This window comes from Oncorhynchus nerka, linkage group LG11, assembly GCF_034236695.1.
Source record: "Oncorhynchus nerka isolate Pitt River linkage group LG11, Oner_Uvic_2.0, whole genome shotgun sequence".
Taxonomy (NCBI): Eukaryota; Metazoa; Chordata; class Actinopteri; order Salmoniformes; family Salmonidae; genus Oncorhynchus; species Oncorhynchus nerka.
In genome coordinates, this window is record NC_088406.1 from 44,317,519 (window position 1) to 44,338,360 (window position 20,842).

At 44.2% G+C, this 20,842-nt stretch overlaps 2 protein-coding genes across 2 annotated transcripts; one reads left to right on the forward strand and one right to left on the reverse strand.

Annotated features, from left to right (window-relative positions):
- Positions 1 to 9,813: 9,813 nt before the first annotated feature.
- Positions 9,814 to 13,722, reverse strand: LOC115136951 (proteasome subunit alpha type-6-like). Its single transcript, XM_065024574.1, has 7 exons — positions 13,429 to 13,722; positions 12,914 to 13,008; positions 12,521 to 12,602; positions 12,009 to 12,164; positions 10,693 to 10,871; positions 10,495 to 10,589; positions 9,814 to 10,300 (listed from the first exon to the last, which is right to left on the reverse strand). The coding sequence occupies exons 1-7, from the start codon at positions 13,502 to 13,504 to the stop codon at positions 10,243 to 10,245; spliced, it is 741 nt and encodes a 246-aa protein (XP_064880646.1). The 5' UTR covers positions 13,505 to 13,722; the 3' UTR covers positions 9,814 to 10,242.
- A 1,717-nt stretch (positions 13,723 to 15,439) lies between these two features.
- On the forward strand, positions 15,440 to 19,792 carry LOC115137805 (inositol-tetrakisphosphate 1-kinase-like). The gene is made up of 10 exons (XM_065024578.1): positions 15,440 to 15,549; positions 15,709 to 15,733; positions 16,957 to 17,079; positions 17,166 to 17,283; positions 17,378 to 17,476; positions 17,800 to 17,840; positions 18,070 to 18,235; positions 18,378 to 18,445; positions 18,779 to 18,941; positions 19,130 to 19,792. The coding sequence occupies exons 1-10, from the start codon at positions 15,467 to 15,469 to the stop codon at positions 19,258 to 19,260; spliced, it is 1,017 nt and encodes a 338-aa protein (XP_064880650.1). The 5' UTR covers positions 15,440 to 15,466; the 3' UTR covers positions 19,261 to 19,792.
- Positions 19,793 to 20,842: the final 1,050 nt, after the last annotated feature.

Below are 20,842 nucleotides of genomic sequence, written 5' to 3' on the forward strand. Positions count from 1 at the left end.
CAGTGCAACAAACAGGCGGAGGTGACTGCCCATATGGTTTGATAAACAAAAACAAAGTTATACAATGAATACATGAGAGTGGTCAACAGAGGTACAGAATAGACAAATAAAGACACAGTGGAGTGATCTCCACAACAGTCAACAAATCCTTTGACTGTGACCCCATTCCTGTGGGTCACGTATCCTTCCTCCTCACTTATGTCGCCATTAGAACACCATTATCTCAGTCATTATCTATCCGCTGACAATGAATTATTGTTAGAACTCTAACAGAGGTCAACTGCATGCCAACACAAACTGCACTTCAACAAAAGTATGGAAATGGAATTTAAGTTGCTTGCTTTGTACAATCCCCCATTTTACGTTAAGCTCTCTACTGTACATTTTCTGGACTCTTGTTTCTCTCCCCTTTGCCCTTCTTCCCGATGCCTCTCTTTCTTCTTAATGCCCCTCTCTCTCTCTCTCTACCCTCTGAACCCCCCTCCCTCCATTTCTCCATCACTTTCAGTAATTCCACCACTCTCCCAGCATCCTAATCCAGCGCTGACCTCAATCCAGTGATGTAATGGGTCATGTGACGCTGGCGTGGGGAACAGGGGAGGTGAAGTGGGGAAACATGTCTTAATCTCTGCTGACGGGACGCGGTGACCAATCACAGATGGCGAGGCGGGGTGGGGGGGTTTCGGGGGGTGTATTTCCCTTAAATTTCAAAATATCAGAGAGGACCTTTTGGAACTTCCAGTCAACATGTTTATTCATGATGACTCCAATGATTCCATGAGACTCATTGTGTCTGTGTCTGTTGATTTTCGATAATAAAGACAACTGTCAGGGTTAGACAAACAAGTACAGACACGGTATTCAGAACCAGTGTTCTCCATTTATACAGCTCTAGAACAACAAAAATAATACTTTATGTTACAGACTCTTCATTAAGCATAACCCGACCAATACCAGTTTGCCCGTCCTTTTTTGGGTTAATTTCAACTATAGGAAAATGTTGTCAGAATACACAAAGATAGTTACCAACTATACTAAGCTTGTCCTGTATAGGCCTTTTGATACTTTTTTACCACATGCCCGATCACAAATGGAGAAATGTTCAGTAACGACTTACTGGTCAATTGGCACTTTGAATGGCATGAGATGACTGACTAGTCAAGCCATTATAAAAGAGAAAAACAGTTGCCGAGACAATATGATTGGATAGAGCAAATTCAGACTACAGTGGTGTTTGCACCTCAAACACATTCTCATGTTATAAAACTAGTCACAAACAATGGGCTGTCAATACTATTAGACCGATGAGGGCCATGTTGTATTTAGGTGCTATAACAACAGCAGTCAGTTGGGGGAGGCCTAGAGTCGTGAAGTCAATGACACAGTGACGTGGAGACAACTGAATCCTCTGGCACGTGCCCAACCCACTCCCTCCCCTTTGGCCTGGCCTACTACTGAAACAGTGAGACCTGAGGAACACATGGTCCGGGAGCCAGTGTGAGGGCCAGTGTGAGAGTCCTGAACAATAACTCTGTTACTGTCGTCATATTCCAGCACGGCTGATGACCATATTCAATCAAACCCGCAATAACAATGTTGACAGTGTATTTGTGCGCACACACACACACACGCACTAACACACACACGCGCATACACACACGTCTATTTTTAAATTGGAAGTTGTGAGGGGAGCCTACCTGATTGGTAGTAGTAGTAGTAGTAGTAGTAGTAATAGTTGTAGTAGGAGTGATAGTAGTAGTAGTAGTAGTGATAGTAGTAGTAGTAGTAATAGTAGTGATTGTAGTAGTTGTAATAGAAGTAGTAGTAGTGATAGTGATAGTAGTTGTAGGAGTTGTAGTAGTAGTTGTAGTAGGATTAGTCTAAGGCGTCTAATACAAGACTATAACACATACTTCCAATAGGGTTGTTGTGTCAATAGGGTTGTTGTGTCAATAGGGTTGTTGTGTCAATAGGGTTGTTGTGTCAATAGGGTTGTTGTGTCAATAGGGTTTTTGTGTCAATAGGGTTGTTGTGTCAATAGGGTTGTTGTGTCAATAGGGTTGTTGTGTCAATAGGGTTGTTGTGTCAATAGGGTTGTTGTGTCAATAGGGTTGTTGTGTCAATAGGGTTGTTGTGTCAGCATGTTTCCCATAAACTGGACTGTTGTGTTTAAGTTTACTGCAGTCTATATCGTAGCATGCAGTAGAATCCTAAAATCTCAGAATACATTGAATGATAATTTCTCTTTAGCCTCAACCTGTTACATTTCAGTATAACCTTACCAGTAGCATTTCAGTATACTTGAGTGTGTGACATTTTAGTGTATATGTCAATACTCTCTGAACTATACTATCATTGACTCTAGGTAATATATGCAGTATAATGTAGACTCCAGAATCAGTATGCTTCCCAAATGGCAACCTGTATATTGAACTACTTTTGACCAGAGCCCTATGGACCCTGTTCAAAAGTAGTACACTATATAGGGAATAGGATGCCGTTTGGACACGACCACAGTTGTTGTGGGGCCAGGTTGTGCTGTTGCTCGTGGCTGAACAAGGTTAATCTCTTGCCCCCCCCCCCCCCCCTCTACCCCCCTCATCTCTTTGTGCACAACGCCGTACTAATCTCTCCATGCCTCCTTGTGCTGCTCTAATCTGCCCCCCCCTCTACCCCCTCATCTCTTTGTGCACTACGCCGTACTAATCTCTCCATGCCTCCTTGTGCTGCTCTAATCTGCCCCCCCCCTCTACCCCCTCATCTCTTTGTGCACTACGCCGTACTAATCTCTCCATGCCTCCTTGTGCTGCTCTAATCTGCCCCCTCTACCCCCTCATCTCTTTGTGCACTACGCCGTACTAATCTCTCCATGCCTCCTTGTGCTGCTCTAATCTGCCCCCCCCTCTACCCCCTCATCTCTTTGTGCACTACGCCGTACTAATCTCTCCATGCCTCCTTGTGCTGCTCTAATCTGCCCCCCCCTCTACCCCCTCATCTCTTTGTGCACTACGCCGTACTAATCTCTCCATGCCTCCTTGTGCTGCTCTAATCTGCCCCCTCTACCCCCTCATCTCTTTGTGCACTACGCCGTACTAATCTCTCCATGCCTCCTTGTGCTGCTCTAATCTGCCCCCCTCTACCCCCTCATCTCTTTGTGCACTACGCCGTACTAATCTCTCCATGCCTCCTTGTGCTGCTCTAATCTGCCCTCCCCCCTCTACCCCCTCATCTCTTTGTGCACTACGCCGTACTAATCTCTCCATGCCTCCTTGTGCTGCTCTAATCTGCCCTCCCCCTCTACCCCCTCATCTCTTTGTGCACTACGCCGTACTAATCTCTCCATGCCTCCTTGTGCTGCTCTAATCTGCCCCCCCTACCCCCTCATCTCTTTGTGCACTACGCCGTACTAATCTCTCCATGCCTCCTTGTGCTGCTCTAATCTGCCCCCCTCTACCCCCTCATCTCTTTGTGCACTACGCCGTACTAATCTCTCCATGCCTCCTTGTGCTGCTCTAATCTGCCCCCCCTCTACCCCCTCATCTCTTTGTGCACTACGCCGTACTAATTTCTCCATGCCTCCTTGTGCTGCTCTAATCTGCCCTCCCCCCTCTACCCCCTCATCTCTTTGTGCACTACGCCGTACTAATCTCTCCATGCCTCCTTGTGCTGCTCTAATCTGCCCCCCCTCTACCCCTCTCATCTCTTTGTGCACTACGCCGTACTAATCTCTCCATGCCTCCTTGTGCTGCTCTAATCTGCCCCCCTCTACCCCCTCATCTCTTTGTGCACTACGCCGTACTAATCTCTCCATGCCTCCTTGTGCTGCTCTAATCTGCCCCCCCTCTACCCCCTCATCTCTTTGTGCACTACGCCGTACTAATCTCTCCATGCCTCCTTGTGCTGCTCTAATCTGCCCCCCTCTACCCCACTCATCTCTTTGTGCACTACGCCGTACTAATCTCTCCATGCCTCCTTGTGCTGCTCTAATCTGCCCCCCCTCTACCCCCTCATCTCTTTGTGCACTACGCCGTACTAATCTCTCCATGCCTCCTTGTGCTGCTCTAATCTGCCCCCCTCTACCCCCTCATCTCTTTGTGCACTACGCCGTACTAATCTCTCCATGCCTCCTTGTGCTGCTCTAATCTGCCCCCCTCTACCCCCTCATCTCTTTGTGCACTACGCCGTACTAATCTCTCCATGCCTCCTTGTGCTGCTCTAATCTGCCCCCCCTCTCTACCCCCTCATCTCTTTGTGCACTACGCCGTACTAATCTCTCCATGCCTCCTTGTGCTGCTCTAATCTGCCCTCCCCCCTCTACCCCCTCATCTCTTTGTGCACTACGCCGTACTAATCTCTCCATGCCTCCTTGTGCTGCTCTAATCTGCCCCCCTCCTCTACCCCCTCATCTCTTTGTGCACTACGCCGTACTAATCTCTCCATGCCTCCTTGTGCTGCTCTAATCTGCCCCCCCCCCTCTACCCCCTCATCTCTTTGTGCACTACGCCGTACTAATCTCTCCATGCCTCCTTGTGCTGCTCTAATCTGCCCCCCTCTACCCCCTCATCTCTTTGTGCACTACGCCGTACTAATCTCTCCATGCCTCCTTGTGCTGCTCTAATCTGCCCCCCCCCTCTACCCCCTCATCTCTTTGTGCACTACGCCGTACTAATCTCTCCATGCCTCCTTGTGCTGCTCTAATCTGCCCCCCTCTACCCCCTCATCTCTTTGTGCACTACGCCGTACTAATCTCTCCATGCCTCCTTGTGCTGCTCTAATCTGCCCCCCTCTACCCCTCATCTCTTTGTGCACTACGCCGTACTAATCTCTCCATGCCTCCTTGTGCTGCTCTAATCTGCCCCCCCCCTCTACCCCCTCATCTCTTTGTGCACTACGCCGTACTAATCTCTCCATGCCTCCTTGTGCTGCTCTAATCTGCCCCCCCTCTACCCCCTCATCTCTTTGTGCACTACGCCGTACTAATCTCTCCATGCCTCCTTGTGCTGCTCTAATCTGCCCCCCCCTCTACCCCCTCATCTCTTTGTGCACTACGCCGTACTAATCTCTCCATGCCTCCTTGTGCTGCACTAATCTGCCCTCCCCCTCTACCCCCTCATCTCTTTGTGCACTACGCCGTACTAATCTCTCCATGCCTCCTTGTGCTGCTCTAATCTGCCCCCCCCCCCCTCTACCCCCTCATCTCTTTGTGCACTACGCCGTACTAATCTCTCCATGCCTCCTTGTGCTGCTCTAATCTGCCCCCCTCTACCCCCCTCATCTCTTTGTGCACTACGCCGTACTAATCTCTCCATGCCTCCTTGTGCTGCTCTAATCTGCCCCCCCCCCTACCCCTCATCTCTTTGTGCACTACGCCGTACTAATCTCTCCATGCCTCCTTGTGCTGCTCTAATCTGCCCCCCCTCTACCCCCTCATCTCTTTGTGCACTACGCCGTACTAATCTCTCCATGCCTCCTTGTGCTGCTCTAATCTGCCCCCCTCTACCCCCTCATCTCTTTGTGCACTACGCCGTACTAATCTCTCCATGCCTCCTTGTGCTGCTCTAATCTGCCCCCCCTACCCCCTCATCTCTTTTGTGCACTACGCCGTACTAATCTCTCCATGCCTCCTTGTGCTGCTCTAATCTGCCCCCCGCCCCCACCGTCTCTGGCACTGCTCTGATAATCTCGCTGTGTCTCCTCCCCTCCTCTCTCTCCCTGGTCCCTCACTCCCCCAACCCGTTCTGCTGCTGGTGGAGGCAGTGCTCTGCTAATCTGGGGTCTGTCCATCAGCACTTTGAGAGGCAGACAGACGGATGGGGCTGTAATCCCCAGAGTGGCACAGATGGAGCGGCACTATGCAGACCTTGGGGAAGGTGAACACAAACACACACATGCAGCGTCCTGTTTTGGACCCACTAGGTTGACAGAGACCACACACTGCTGCCAGACACACACACACAGTGTGCACACACCTGCTGCAGATACTGGTGAATTTAATAGCGTTTGGCCAGTAGATGAGAGGTCACTGGTTCGAATCCATGAGTCGACTAGGTGAAAAACCTGCAGATGTGCTCTAGAGCAAAGCACTTAACACTAATAACTCTGGATAAGATAATTAACTAAAATGTAAAAAAAAAAAGTTACAGTCCCTAATCCTCCAGCTTGATTTTATAACTAAAGTATTATGAAGTTTGCTTTTTTTCTGTAAGAATATAATCGAGCGAATATTACAAGTTTACTGTAATCTGCCACGTACAAAGTTTCACACAAGTGTTTTAATGAATGGTATAATTCATGTACTCTACTTTAGACATAGGCTGTAGTGTGTTGGTGTGCTGTTACTATAGTAAACTGAGTAAAGGCCTTAGATGTACTGTAGTGTAAATGATCTGGGTTTTGATGTGAGGGTGCTCAGGTGAGTTAGCCATGATGATCTGTGTAGATGTAATCTACTGTACTACAGCTGGCTGCAGTTACTACCTGTCTGCCTGGACATGCCCAGATAAATACAGTGCAACACATGGCCAAGTGGTTAAGAGTGTTGTAACAGAAGGGTTGCTGGTTCGAATCCCCGAACAGGAAAGGTGGAGAAATGTGCTGTTCTGCCTTTGAGAAAGGCACTGCTCCCCAGGTTGTCGATTAAGACAGCCCCTGCACCTCTCCGATTCAGAGGGGTTGGGTTAAATGCATTCTTTTCCCCAATGAATCCAAAACCTATTTTCACACAACAGCCGCATCACCTGTTGCATTTTCCCTTTGGATTACAGTAGCCTAATATAAACAGTGGCACCCTGCAGCCTTAAATGCCCATAAAACGTCATAAAGACCATCCCATGTCCTTTTTTAGCACAACAATCCAATATAGTCCAGCCAGTTTGCATGGTACAATTGTTTCAGACTGTACAGGCCCTTACTTTCATTTAAATTAATTTAATTCGGGAAGTAAACTGAAATTCCAATTCCAATGGGCTCTATAAAAACGAGGTTTACTTACCGAACTGCCTGAATTTAAATGGAATTGACCCTGGATACTAGGTTGACTGACTCATTGCACTATTCCCCTTTAGTTTTGACAGAGTGTGTTTTAATAAATTAAATCTGGAGTGCCTGAGTGCTCTCCGAGTGTTGTCAGACTGTCCTAAATTCAGCGCGTTTTGCTCAGCGCGTTTAGAGCGCACACTAGACGCTCTGGCTGAGGAGTAGGGTCGATCCAAGCGTTCTGACTCATTGCACTATTCCCCTTTAGTTTTGACAGAGTGTGTTTTAATAAATTAAATCTGGAGTGCCTGAGTGCTCTCCGAGTGTGCTCTTAGCGTTCGTAAATTCAGAGCTGTTGTCAGACTGTCCTAAATTCAGCGCGTTTTGCTCAGCGCGTTTAGAGCGCACATTAGACGCTCTGGCTGAGGAGTAGGGTCGATCCAAGCGTTCTGGCCTCACAAAAGCAGTCAAGCACCCAAGCTAACTGGATAACATTGGCTAGCTTGCTAGCTACTTCAAGACACAAATGAGAGAACAGCTCACCACTCTGACCATTTTACTCGCCCTAGCAGAGATGGTTCGGCTGTTTTCATTTTATACAAATTCTGTTATTATCTGTCATTCTGCGCTCTGGCACACTCAGACGAGAGTGCTCTGAAACCGGAGTAGATAGCTAGAGCGAATTTACGAACGCGCCCAGTGTTGTGTCACGTGCTGTGACAGTGTTGTGGCGGTGAGGCCCATTCAAAACAACAGGATTAGAATTGTGTCTTTGATTCGACGTTTGTTTGTGTCTGTATGTTTCACTGTAATGAATATGGCTCAGGCTGGCTTTATCCCAGGGGTTTACTCATCTACAATGGAGGATGGCATTTGCACTGTCAGAGTGGGGGAGATTGGTGATGATGTTTGGGTCGTAGTGCTATATTGTACGGAATAATCATTTTTATCAGACAGGGTCTATGTCGAAATGCTACCCATATCTCTCTATACGGTGCACTACTTTTGATCAGGTCCTATAGGGCTCTGGTCAAAAGCAGTGCACTACATAGGGAATCATATTCTATCATTAATAAACCTAAATTATTAAGCACACATAAATGTACCATGGCATTATCAACAGGCAAAAAAAACATCAACATGGCTATATGAAGTACCAACGAGGCACATGTGCATGCCTTGTGCTGAAGTGGCAGCAAGGCCGCAAGGGGAAGGATATCACAAGTTAAGCAACATCGCCATCCACTGGTTATCTACTGTATGTGAACTGAATTCCTATTTCACTGATACCTGCTGAAACTCTGATCATAATCTCAATAGCACCATCTACTGGCCCAGTACTGAAGTGTAGCCTCAGGGAAAGCGTGTGGAACAGAGAAGTGAGGTCATGGCCAGTGGGAGAATTGTAATAGAATGTGTGTGTCCCTCATTTGTGCATGGATTATTGTTTGATGTCTGGGCCCATATTCACAAAGTGTCCCAGAATAGGGTTAGTTGATCTGGGATCAGGTCCCCTCTCTTTTTCATTATGATTTAAAAGGACAAATGGATCCTAGATCAGGACATGAATCCTCAAAGCGTCTCCAAGTACAAAATTGGTCGTAAGTGCTGAGAATAGAGACATTTTACACCTACTCTTATGAGTAAAAATATAAGCTATGCATGAAGCCTCTTTCGTCATAAGAGTCCCACCTAGTCGACAGATATTTAGGACACCTCATGATACCAGTTAAAAGTTACCAGCATTTTTCTTGATAATAGAAAAATGCAGCGAGTCAGTGCTTCTGGCGCCACATGCAATTGCTTTGGAGTAGTTAGAATGTTTTGACATTTCTATGTAATCAATCTATAAATAATCTAGACCTATGGATAAACACAACTGTATCTCTTGCACTTTTGACAATGACTTCACATGAGGACTATTTCACACGATATCCCTAAATACTTAGAACCACTAGGCTAATCAATAATCAAGTTTTTCTTTTGATTATTTAATTAACCTACATCAAGTTAAATCAGGTTATCCCCTTGAAGAGCAATATCACATTGTTTAAAAATATGCCTAAATTGGGCATGACGATAAGTTGGGCCACTGAAGCCATCTGGGGCCTACGTTAACTTTTGATTGTGTTCGATGAAAATGGAAGACCTTTCAAACGTTTTATGCAACATTATCGGCAAGTGTGACTTAATGCCTACTGTGCCAAAGCGATTAGGAGTTGTTAAACAGGAGTGACGAGTGTGTTGATATAATGGTAATATGATCAAAATTCCACTTTTTACAACCATCAGAATTAGTGTTTTTTTAAAAAGAAGATGGATGCTATTAGGCAAGAATTAAGAGTAGGCAAAGTGATCGCATCCGGCATATATCGTTTTACCATTGCAACATTTGATGGTTGTCTGAAACATGCTATAGAGTTCACAGCGGGCGATGCCTCATCACCAACGGTTATTCCCCATCATATGCAACAACATCAATGAGCGTCATCACTACCTTTCCTTTGTGGTACCTCAAACTGTTGTGATTACTAGCTGAGATAAACTTTTATGAACAGATTTTACTCCTGGCTCAGAGATTGTCTGAGCAGTGTCTTAATAACATCATCCTAAAACCTACTCTGAGCTGGGAGTTTTGTGTGTGTGTTAAAACACGTTTTAACAGGATTCCTAGGACCTTTCCTAGGACCACTACTCTAAGACATGTTGTGAACATGGACCCAGAACTCCAGTTACATGTGTCGAATCAAATAAATACAAAAGGTTAAGCACTACTGTGTCTTTTGTGATTCTACAGAAAACATCTAAGCATATCAGAATAAAAAAGGGATATTAGTGTTCTTTTGTTTTACTTGATGTGTTTTATTCTGTTAGACAGTGTTTCTGTAGCAGGTGATAGATGACATGAGTAATGCTCTGGTCACAGGTAGCTAAAACCCATTTGGTGGTCATAAACAATGAGGTTCAATGAGATACAGACAATAAATAGGATGGATGAAACGATCCACACGATCAAACCATTCCAACAACAACCGAAGTCTAGTTACAGCCTGGCTGTATTGTCCTAGGAGCTTAGATATGCAGAATGAAGGTGAAAATCAACCTGTGCAGATGTAAATAGCTGGAAAGTAGAAAAATATCCTAGTATTGTTTAAGATGGGACCTTCTGCAACAGAAGTAGATCTACTGCAGTAGTATTAATGTCCAATTACTGAACCACTAGGTTAGTTAGTCACCCTGATCTACTGTATGTGGATGGCTGCACCTCTACTCCCGCTCAGCAATGGCCACCAGGTGGGTGTCGATCTCTGTCTCAGAGAGTGTCCTGTGAGGGGGAAGACGAGAAGATGAGAGTGGATGTTAGAAACAGGCTTGGGGAGAGAGAAAGAGAGAAGGATAGATGAATTGCATATTGATCACTTGGCTGTTGTTCCCTCGTCTAAAACCTTGATCATTACCATATGAGCATATGGAAAAACACAGTGATGACGAAACGCAGTTACTGTGATAGTATAGTACCTGAACTTGGAGCTTTCCTTAGTCACCACACCCACTTCAATTTCACTGGGCTTGAAGTCCATGGACAGAATTGAAGAGAGACAGGAGATGGCCAACTATAGGAGAGGGAAAGCAACAGAGAGAGAGACTGAATACTGTACCGGTTTTCACTTTTCGCCAGATGTTTCCATGAGTATCCAGGGGCATCCATCCGCCTACCTCCACAGTCATCTCATATGACAGCTCCGGCCTCTTCTTCAGTTTCTTCTCCAGGTAGCTGTTAGCCTCTGTCTGCTTGGCCCCTACGCTAGTGGCCCTAAAGCCACAGAAGTAGCCTGCTGGGTCACACTTATACAGCATGGGACCCAGCTGGGGGTCTATGGCCACAAAGATCATACCTGGAGATACGGGGAGGAGATGGTTATGGGTCTGTGTCCTCTGTGTGGGAGTGAGGACTCGCCTACTGCACTTACTGTTTTTTTTCAATCACTTTGATGCCATTTTCACAACTCTAAGCACATTTTCAGTTAACTGAGTGCAGCAAACAAATTCACATTTTTTGTTCACTGCACCAAATCACTCTTTCAATTTGGATACATATTCGATCTATTGAACAAAAATATAAACGCAACATGTAAAGTGTTGGTCCCATGTTTCATGAGCTGAAATGAAAGATCCCTGAAATGTTCCATATGCACAAAAAGCTTATTTATCTAAAATTTTGTGGACACTTTTGTTTACATCCCTGTTAGTGAGCATTTCTCCTTTACCAAGATAATCCATCCACCTGACAGGTGTGACACATCAAGAAGCAAATTAAATATTATGCTCATTACATAGGTGCACCTTGTGCTGGAGACAATAAAAGGCCATTCTAAAATGTGCAGTTTTGTCACACTACACATTGCCACAGATGTCTCAAGTTTTGAGGGAGTGTGCAATTGACATGCTGAAATCCATAGATTAGGGCCAAATGCATTTATTTAAATTTACTGATTTCCTCATTTTTAAAATTGATTTATTTCACCTTTATTTAACCAGGTAGGCAAGTTGAGAACAAGTTCTCATATGAACTGTAACTCAGTAAAATAGTAGAATTGTTGCATGTTGCATTTCTATTTTTGTTCAGTATAAGTATCTGCGTTTTAAAATGTAATATTCACTTTACTTTTGATATGATTTTTTTGTAATTTGTTAATAATAAAATTAACTACTACTTATAAAACTGCTCAAAACGGATAACTACTGAACTAAAATGATATAGTGCCTAGTTAATGTATATAGTTTGATAACTGCTGAACACTAGAATTCTATATATTTTTTTGTAGAAATGTCTCAATTTGACACAAGGTAAAAACCAAATCATATATGGATGTGTCTGTAAATACTACATAATCATTCTCCATCAGCCAGTGTGCCTTAATAGAACAAAGTGGAAAGAGTCACTCTATGCGCTACCATTTGGAATTCTAGTGTGGTGAATCAATGGAGAGGAAGAGGAAAGAGAGACCGGGTGACGGGACGACACCACTCACAGCATCCCAGAGGTCTCATCTCAGCATTCTGTGTGTAGACCTGGGAGATGTCCGCCATTCTCCGACACAACATGTCTGCTGTGATGTCATAGCCAAACTTGTACTTCCATTCGGCGGCCTCCACTCGTGCCCTGTGGACCTGGGATCGACTGTCCGCTGAGGGGGGAGAGGAAGAGAGGGTAAACGTGTGTGTGTGTGTGTGTGTGTGTGTGTGTGTGTGCGTGTGGTGTGTGTGTGTGTGTGTGTGTGTGGTGTGTGTGTGTGTGTGCGTGTGGTGTGTGTGTGTGTGTGTGTGTGTGTGTGTGTGTGTGTGGTGTGTGTGTGTGTGTGTGTGTGTGTGTGTGTGTGTGTGTGCGTGTGGTGTGTGTGTGTGTGTGTGTGTGTGTGTGTGTGTGCGTGTGGTGTGTGTGTGTGTGTGTGTGTGGTGTGTGTGTGTGTGTGCGTGTGGTGTGTGTGTGTGTGTGTGTGTGTGTGTGTGTGATGTGAGATGTCGTCTGTGCCATTGTACACACCATTGTGTCCTGTCATCACACATCCAATGTGTGGGGTAAGTGGGTACATGTTGGTCAGAGTGGCAGAATCCAGCAGCTTGTCCTGTATTATAATGACAGGGTCACATATATACATACATATAATAGATGATACCTCATTGTTGTTAGGAATATTGGGTTGATCCACAATACCAGCTTTCCTTGGACAAGCTTTAACAAAACCATGGCTTGTGTCCTGTCAGCAGGAACCCTCGAGACACCACTCGGTCATGCTTCACTGTTCATGACTGACTCTTTCTCTCAAGCCAGATATCGGCGTTCTTTTTTTCTAATTTGGATGAAGACAAAGACAACCAAGAAAGAAGCTCCTGGTACCATGGAGATGTAGCTAAGGACCGACGCGGAATATCTTACCGGCACTTTCTTCTGTGTGATCACCACAGCACAGTCTGTCCCCCGCACGCCCAGTGATGTCAACCCACCCTGCGCGATGGCTTTGAAGGCATACTCTGAGGGGCAACATATGAGAACATGAGATTATACTTATTAAATATAGGCTAACTTTTAAAATGCTGCATGGGGTAAACAGGGGACTTTGAATACTATACTTCTAAAGGTGCTCTTGGGAAAGTCTCAAACATTGGTAGATCGCTTAATTGACGAACAAATAATACCACAGACAAAAAAAGCACATTTAAAACATTCGTCCCACCCCCATATTCTATGTGAAATACACAATCACTCTATGTTTATAATCATAATATACTACACTTTTGGCCTATGGAGATGCTCAACATCGGATACAGCGCAACATATTGCGAATATCTTACATTTGAGATGCTACAGAATGATACCTATACAGAGGCTAGACTAGCCTAGGTCATCCGCTGCATGAAGCAAAACCGGAGGAATGAAGCAAAATATCTCACCGACTTGATAGAGGCGGCCCTCAGGAGAAAAAATCGTGATGTGTCGGTCAAATCCAGCATTCGAACCACGGGACATTGCTTTGCTTCAAATGATGGTCACCAGAAGTGAACTTTCGGCGAGATACCTGTTACCTTCTCTGCAGTAGCCTAATAACCTTATAGGACTATATTCATAGTTTATTTTTATTTTTGTGGTACAAAAAAAGAAGATCACTCTACAATAGAGAGCAGACGACGATAAAGACGTTTGTAGAGCTTCCCGGAGTTTTACTTTCTCTTTCTTTTTTCAATTAATCATGAGAAGGTTGGCATATGTGTGTTGTGAACAACATTAGCGTGAGCAACAATAGTGGACTCGGCGGGTTGCCTTCAAAATAAAAGTCCCGAATTGAAACTAAAGCAAACGGATAACAATTGTAGAATCATGCCACAATTGGACTAAATTGCTAAACAAGGTTGGAATGTTGCTATACAGATTCAACAAAAGATAATAATGAGTTAATTTGACAAAAATGTAACATTTGGTTGAAATTGCACTGTGGATATATTAGACTTCAGAATTGCATTGGGGGCATACTTCCATTCCAATGTACAGCCTAACCTATGGATCTTGTGTCCATGAAATGGGGCCTCAGCCTACTCCGTGACATTCACAGAACAGCTATGCTAGTCAATATGATGCAAAACGCAGAATCATAAGATGCACAATGCATCATACCGGCTGTATTTCTGAATTCTGAAAGTGATATATCTTAAAAACTTGATTGCTGACATGGAAAACAGTTTGGGACTATATCAACAATAGACCAATGAAACAAATACCAAAATATCGTTTTTTGGTGGATTTTCCTTTAAATTCATCCAATAAGAGCTATGATAGTAATATTTGTGTACACTCTACATAGTTATGTTCTGTGAGTGTCATTTAGTAGGCTGACACCCCATTTCATGGACCCAAGATCCTTAGGTAAGGCTGTACATTGCAATGTAAGTATGCCCCCAATGCAAGTATAAAGTCTAATATATCCATATTGCGATTTCAACAGATTTCAACAAATTAACTAATTATTATCTTTTGTTGAATTTCTATAACAACATTTCAACTTTGTTTAGCATGATCTAGTCCAGTTGTGGCATGATTGTACAATTTGTACCCGTTTGCATGGTTCATTTGGGGACTTTTATTTTGAAGGCGGACCACCGATTGTACTATTGTTGCTCACGCTAATATTGTTAACAGCACACTGGTAAGGCTGGTTATAATTTGATCGCAATAAGGAAGTAGTCCGTGGAAGGATATAGGCCTACTGGCAAAATAAATCATGAGGAAACATGTATCTTATTAAACAAATCATGGTAGGGCCCCCTACAGCAATGGTTCCCAAACTTTTTCACTCAGGTCCCTCTTCCAGCATTGGGGAACACCCCCACTGTTCATGACACAAACTGTTCACACCCCTCTTGTTGATGGAGAGAATCCTTTGCAAGTTTAAAGCTTATTTCTTGCCATTTTACATGTTTTGTCATGGGGTGAAGTAAACACTTTGAAGTTTTAATACAGCACACTTTCGTGCAATTCTATATATTTTGCCATGTGTAATGTGTATTCATGTGACTCAAACATTACAGCAAAATATATGGGCTAAAAAATGTTAGCTGACACGGGGCTAGCTGATCTGGGAATTACTTACAGATCTTAGAGCTACTTACTAAATAGCTCTAAGATCTGCAACGACTTGACACGACATGACAAGAGGAAAACTGATGGTGCACTACCCAATTTAGAAATTGCACCTTGTGGATTATACTATTACAACTTTCAAGAGTAAATTGAAGGCTGACAGAGTTCCTTAAAAGTTTCTGAACCACTGCCCTTCAGTATATGAAAACCTGTGCCTACTCCCATTTCGTAAAGAAGAGGTCTCTCTCTCTCTCTCTCTCTCTCTCTCTCTCTCTCACACACACACAAACACGCCCCGAAGTCATCAGTATTGCCTACCCTTTGCACAACCAGCCGTGGCATTGCTCCTCTGCCCAAATGTCTAGACGCAGGGTAGGTTTCTGTCTGAGTGATAAGAAACGGAGACAAATTAATCTGGTTGCTTTTGCTGAGCTTTGTGCGTAAGTTTAAACTTTGAATTTATGATATTGTAAACATAATACTACTGTAGGCTAAAATGGAGCTTCTCCTGCAGCCTTACTCATATGCGTTCTCCTCGGTGTAACTGTCATAAATTGTCACCTAACATTTTCACTCAACATTGAATCCCCGCTGGTCAGGAGCCACAGTGTTGAGGTGGTTGAGGTAAGCCATTTTCCATTACATTGCATTATGTTCTCAGGTTTGTGATGGAAGACATGAGAATAGTGTCATTATAAGGTTGTAAAAATACAATATGTAGGCATGTGAGTAATACATTGGTAATTGCTTTATAGTGTAGTTGGGTAACAAGTTATGCCAGTTGAACAATTTCTGGTTTTGTTTGTATGTTCATTTGTGTCACATAGACACACATTCACACATAAAATAAAGTGTATTCCTTTGTCTAAGTTCCTTCTGTCATTCCTTTGTTTGTCTAAGTTCCTTCTGTCATTCCTTTATTTGTCTAAGTTCCTTCTGTCATTCCTTTGTTTGTCTAAGTTCCTTCTGTCATTCCTTTGTTTGTCTAAGTTCCTTCTGTCATTCCTTTGTTTATCTAAGTTCCTTCTGTCATTCCTTTGTTTGTCTAAGTTTCTTCTGTCATTCCTTTGTTTATCTAAGTTCCTTCTGTCATTCCGTTGTTTGTCTAAGTTCCTTCTGTCATTCCTTTGTTTATCTAAGTTCCTTCTGTCATTCCTTTGTTTGTCTAAGTTCCTTCTGTCATTCCTTTGTTTGTCTAAGTTTCTTCTGTCATTCCTTTGTTTATCTAAGTTCCTTCTGTCATTCCTTTATTTGTCTAAGTTCCTTCTGTCATTCCTTTGTTTGTCTAAGTTCCTTCTGTCATTCCTTTGTTTGTCTAAGTTCCTTCTGTCATTCCTTTGTTTGCACTTTTATTACCTTACCCCCCCTCTCCCTCTCCCTCTCCCTCTCTCTCTCTCTCCTCTCTCTCTCCCTTTCTCTCTCTCTCGCTCTCGCTCTCACCCTACCCCCACCCCTCGCTCTCTCTCTTCCTCACCCCCCTCTCTCTTTCTCTCTCACCCTACCCCCCTCTCTCTCTCTCTCTCTCTCTCTCTCTCTCTCTCTCTCTCTCTCTCTCTCTCTCTCTCCCTACCCCCCCTCTCTCTCTTGCTCTCTCTCTTTCCAACACACTCACCTACTCCTTCTCTCCCTGTCTGTCTCTGTCTTGTCAGTTTCAGATGTCTGACATGCCAGTCGTTTCTGTCACTGCCACCTGCAGTCACCTGCTTGGAGGTCCTCTCAAACAGAGGGGAACAATAGCTTTTGCCTCACAAGTGCATGTCATAGCATTACATTTGAATGATTACACATCAAGTTGTGCCTGAGGCAGAGGATATTTAATTCACACTTCCCTTTCTCTTCGGATACAGATAGATCTCTGTCAGCCATTGGAGTCTCAAGGACCTTTTGCGGTCATTGTACACAAGCTCTCTGATGTCATTGTCAAGGCAGAGTATGACAGCCAGTCGCAACAGCTCCTTGACAACTTCCAGGTATGGTAAAATGACACATTTAATTAGATTCAACAGTGAAAACAACATCATATTTTATCATACTAAAGTATATGTTTTTGTTTTAGGGTTATGTGTCCACCCATCCCCATACTGTTCTCCTGGACCCCCTTCCAGCAATGAGCCAGCTACTGGATCGCTTTGTCTCCTATCGGATTATGAGCCAGCTCCAGAACTCCCTGAGAGGTACAGTACAGTAGCCTCACCGTCCTTCCTCTAGACATCTACCAAGCCAAGCGCTCTCTCTCCTTATACTCTTCCTGATCCCGCCCCCATGTAGACTGGCGAATCAGCAGCCCTCCCTACCTGGAGATCAGCACCAGTGACCTGTCAGTCATCCAGCAGGACGTGGAGAGCAAGGGCCTCAGCTTCCCTCTGAGTCAGTGAGGGACTGTCTACAACCAAACATATAAACATACACCTAATTAATCTTATTATTATATACAGAGGCTCCACACTGAATCACTATGGTGATTCAGTTTTTGGCAAACTTCTATGGTCTAATTTACAAGACATTTACGGCCGATTCCCCGGGATACAGATTCAGCCTAGTCTTGGAATAAGAAGCATGTTCAATGAAGATTGTCCATTGAAAGTGATTTTTAGTCTAGGACTAGGCTGATCCTGTGACTGGGAAACTGTCCCATAAGATCGCGTGTTGTATTGTGTCTCCTCACACCTCACTATTCCTCTTCCTCTTAGTCTGTAAAACCAGGGTGGCTCATGGATCCTGTTCCCATGACGTAAGAGACTGCCTGTCTTTCTATTGAGTCTTTTTTTGCATATTTTCCCGTACATTCCATATATAAACAATAAAATAAAACCAGTTCTGCCTTTTTGTGTGGCTCAGTGATTTGCTGCTTTGTTGACACTGTGAACTCTCTCTATAGAAATGTATTGGTGTTTCGTGGCCCATGGCTCTCCCTCTAGTTCTTCAGACTTTAGTGTCCCTGTTCTCTCACCATACCATAGATGTCTCTGATCTTCAGCATGGCTGGTCTGTCAGAGGCCCGCCCTCCCTGTGTGCTGCAGAGCTTCGTCAACCACGGTGCCGTGCTGCACAAGGTGTTTGTGGTGGGAGAGGACCACTTCACTGTGGAGAGGCCCTCGCTGAAGAACTTCCCCCCTGGACCCTATGGTTAGTGTGGACACACCCTCACCTCTTTCTCCCTCTTCTTCTCCCTCTCTCGATATTTCTCATTCTCATGCTTATACTGTTTTTAATCATCTGTTGCAATATAACTTCTTCCTAATGTCTATGGCGTGTCTTGTGACTCCAGAGAGGAAGACGATCTTCTTCAACAGCCACGAGGTGTCCAAGCCAGAGTCCTGCTCCCACCTCACTGCAGTTAGTACGACCTCCACTCTGACAATCAACTCTGTTCAATTTGATTCACTGGCACTGATTCCTGTACAATTGAATTCAATCTCCTTTACCCTGTTCTACTTGACCCACTGTGTGCAATTGGCCTTGTACTATCCAGGGCCCGTATTCATAATGTGTCTCAAAGTAGTAGTGCTGAGCTAAGATCTTTAATTAGATTTTTTGTTGTTGTTGATCATAACGATCACATAGACAGGGGGACCTGATCCTAGAACAGCACTCCTACTCTGATACACTTTGTGAATAGGGACCCTGAACAGATGAACTGATCATCTGTCCTGTGGTGTTGTATCTCAGCTGGATGAGAAGGTGTCGAGCCTGCCTCCCCCCAGTGGTGAGGCCATGGTGGCCCTAGTAAGAGAGCTGAGGGCAGAGCTGGGCATGGCTCTGTTCGGGGTAGACGTCATCGTCAGCATCGACACACACACCCTCACTATCATCGACATTAACATCTTCCCAGGTCACTGGGCCATCCTTCATCTCCATTTGTCATTAACAGACACTCTTACCCAGAATGACTTACAGTCATCAAATTCACTTTATTCTGCTATATTTGCTTCCATGTTACTCTTTCACTCTTACTCAATTTCATGTTCTCTTTCTAGCTCTCTCCCTCATCAACCATATCTTTCCGTCCCTCTCTTCCAGGCTATGAGGGAGTGCCTCAATTCTTCTCCTCCCTCCTCAGTCACATTGAGTCAGTATTGGACAACCAGGAACTGGAAGAACCCCAGGCAACATGTCCTCCTGCTCCCTCGACTCCCCAGGCTGACCTCTGACCTGGGTTCACCGTTGACCCTTGACCCTGACCTGGCTCATCTTCTCTGATACATACTGTACAGAAAGCTCCTGGAAGTAGGAGACCTAATTGACAACGGTTGCCTTTAAATAAATCTTATAATATGGGTATAAGTTACCTCTCCTTGCAGACACATACAGTACCAGTCAAAAGTTTGGACACAACTACTCATTCAAGGGTTTTTCTTTCTTTCTATCTTTTTTATTGAAGACATCAAAAATATGAAATAACAGATATGGAATCATGTAGTAATCAAAAAAGTGTTTAACAAATCAAAATATATTTTATATTTGATATTCTTCAAAGTAGCCACCCTTTGCCTTGATGACAGCTTTGCACGCTCTTGGCATTCTCTCAACCAGCTTCATGAGGTGGAATGCATTTCAATTAACAGGTGTGCCTTGTCAAAAGTACATTTGCGGAATTTCTTTCCTTCTTAATGCGTTTGAGCCAATCAGTTGTGTTGTGACAAGGTAGGGGTGGCATACAGAAGATACCCCTATTTGGTAAAAGACCAAGTCCATATTATGGCAAGAACAGCACAAATAAGCAAAGAGAAAACGACAGTCCATCATTACTTTAAGACATGAAGGTCAGTCAATACGGACATTTTCAAGAACTTTGAAAGTTTCTTCAAGTGCAGTCGCAATAAGCATCAAGCGCTATGATGAGACTGGCTCTCACCAGGACCGCCACAGAAAAGTAAGACCCAGAATAACCTCTGCTGCAGAGGATAAGTTCATTAGAGTTACCAGCCTCAGAAATTGCAGACCAAATAAATTCTTCACAGAGTTCAAGTAACAGACACATCTCAACATCAACTGTTCAGAGAAGACTGCGTGAATCAGGCCTTCATGGTCTTATTGCTGAAAAGAAACCAATACTAAAGGACACCAATAATAAGAAGAGACTTGCTTGGGCCAAGAAACACAAGCAATGGACATAAGACTGCTGTAAATCTGTCTGTTGGTCTGATTAGTCCAAATTTGAGATTTTTGGTGAACGGAGAGTAGGTGAACGGATTATCTCCGCATGTGTGGTTCCCGCCGTGAAGCACGGAGGAGGAGGTGTGATGGTGCTTTGCTGGTGACACTGTCAGTGATTTATTTAGAATTCAAGGCACACTTAACCGGCATGACTACCACACCATTCTGCAGCGATACACCACCATATCTGGTTTTCACTTAGTGGGACTATAATTTGTTTTTCAACAGGACAATGACCCAGCACACACCTCCAGGCTGTGTAAGGGCTATTTGACCAAGAAGGAGAGTGATGGAGTGCTGCACCAGATGACCTGGCCTCCACAATCATTCAACCTTAACCCATTTGAGATGGTTTGGGATGAGTGAAGGAAAAGCAGCCAAGTGCTCAGCATATGTGAGAACTCCTTCAAGACTGTTGGAAAAGCATTCCAGGTGAAGCTGGTTGAGAGAATGCCAAGAGTGTGCAAAGCTGTCATCAAGGCAAAGGGTGGCTACTTTGAAGAATCTAAAATATAACACTTTTTTGGTTACTACATGATTCCATATGTGTTATTTCATTGTTTTGATGTTTTCACT

What these genes read in the sequence shown, in the direction of transcription:
- LOC115137805 (XM_065024578.1), top strand. Translation starts at nt 15,467, where the DNA reads ATGTCTAGACGCAGGGTAGGTTTCTGTCTGAGTGATAAGAAACGGAGA. An exon ending in GGGCCTCAGCTTCCCTCTGA is followed by an intron (nt 17,477 to 17,799) that starts GTCAGTGAGGGA and finishes TCTTCCTCTTAG; the next exon opens with TCTGTAAAACCAGGGTGGCT. An exon ending in CGACATTAACATCTTCCCAG is followed by an intron (nt 18,942 to 19,129) that starts GTCACTGGGCCA and finishes CCTCTCTTCCAG; the next exon opens with GCTATGAGGGAGTGCCTCAA.
- LOC115136951 (XM_065024574.1), bottom strand. Translation starts at nt 13,504, where the DNA reads ATGTCCCGTGGTTCGAATGCTGGATTTGACCGACACATCACGATTTTT. An exon ending in TCACACAGAAGAAAGTGCCG is followed by an intron (nt 12,603 to 12,913) that starts GTAAGATATTCC and finishes ATTATAATACAG; the next exon opens with GACAAGCTGCTGGATTCTGC. An exon ending in TGTGATGACAGGACACAATG is followed by an intron (nt 12,165 to 12,520) that starts GTGTGTACAATG and finishes CTCCCCCCTCAG; the next exon opens with CGGACAGTCGATCCCAGGTC.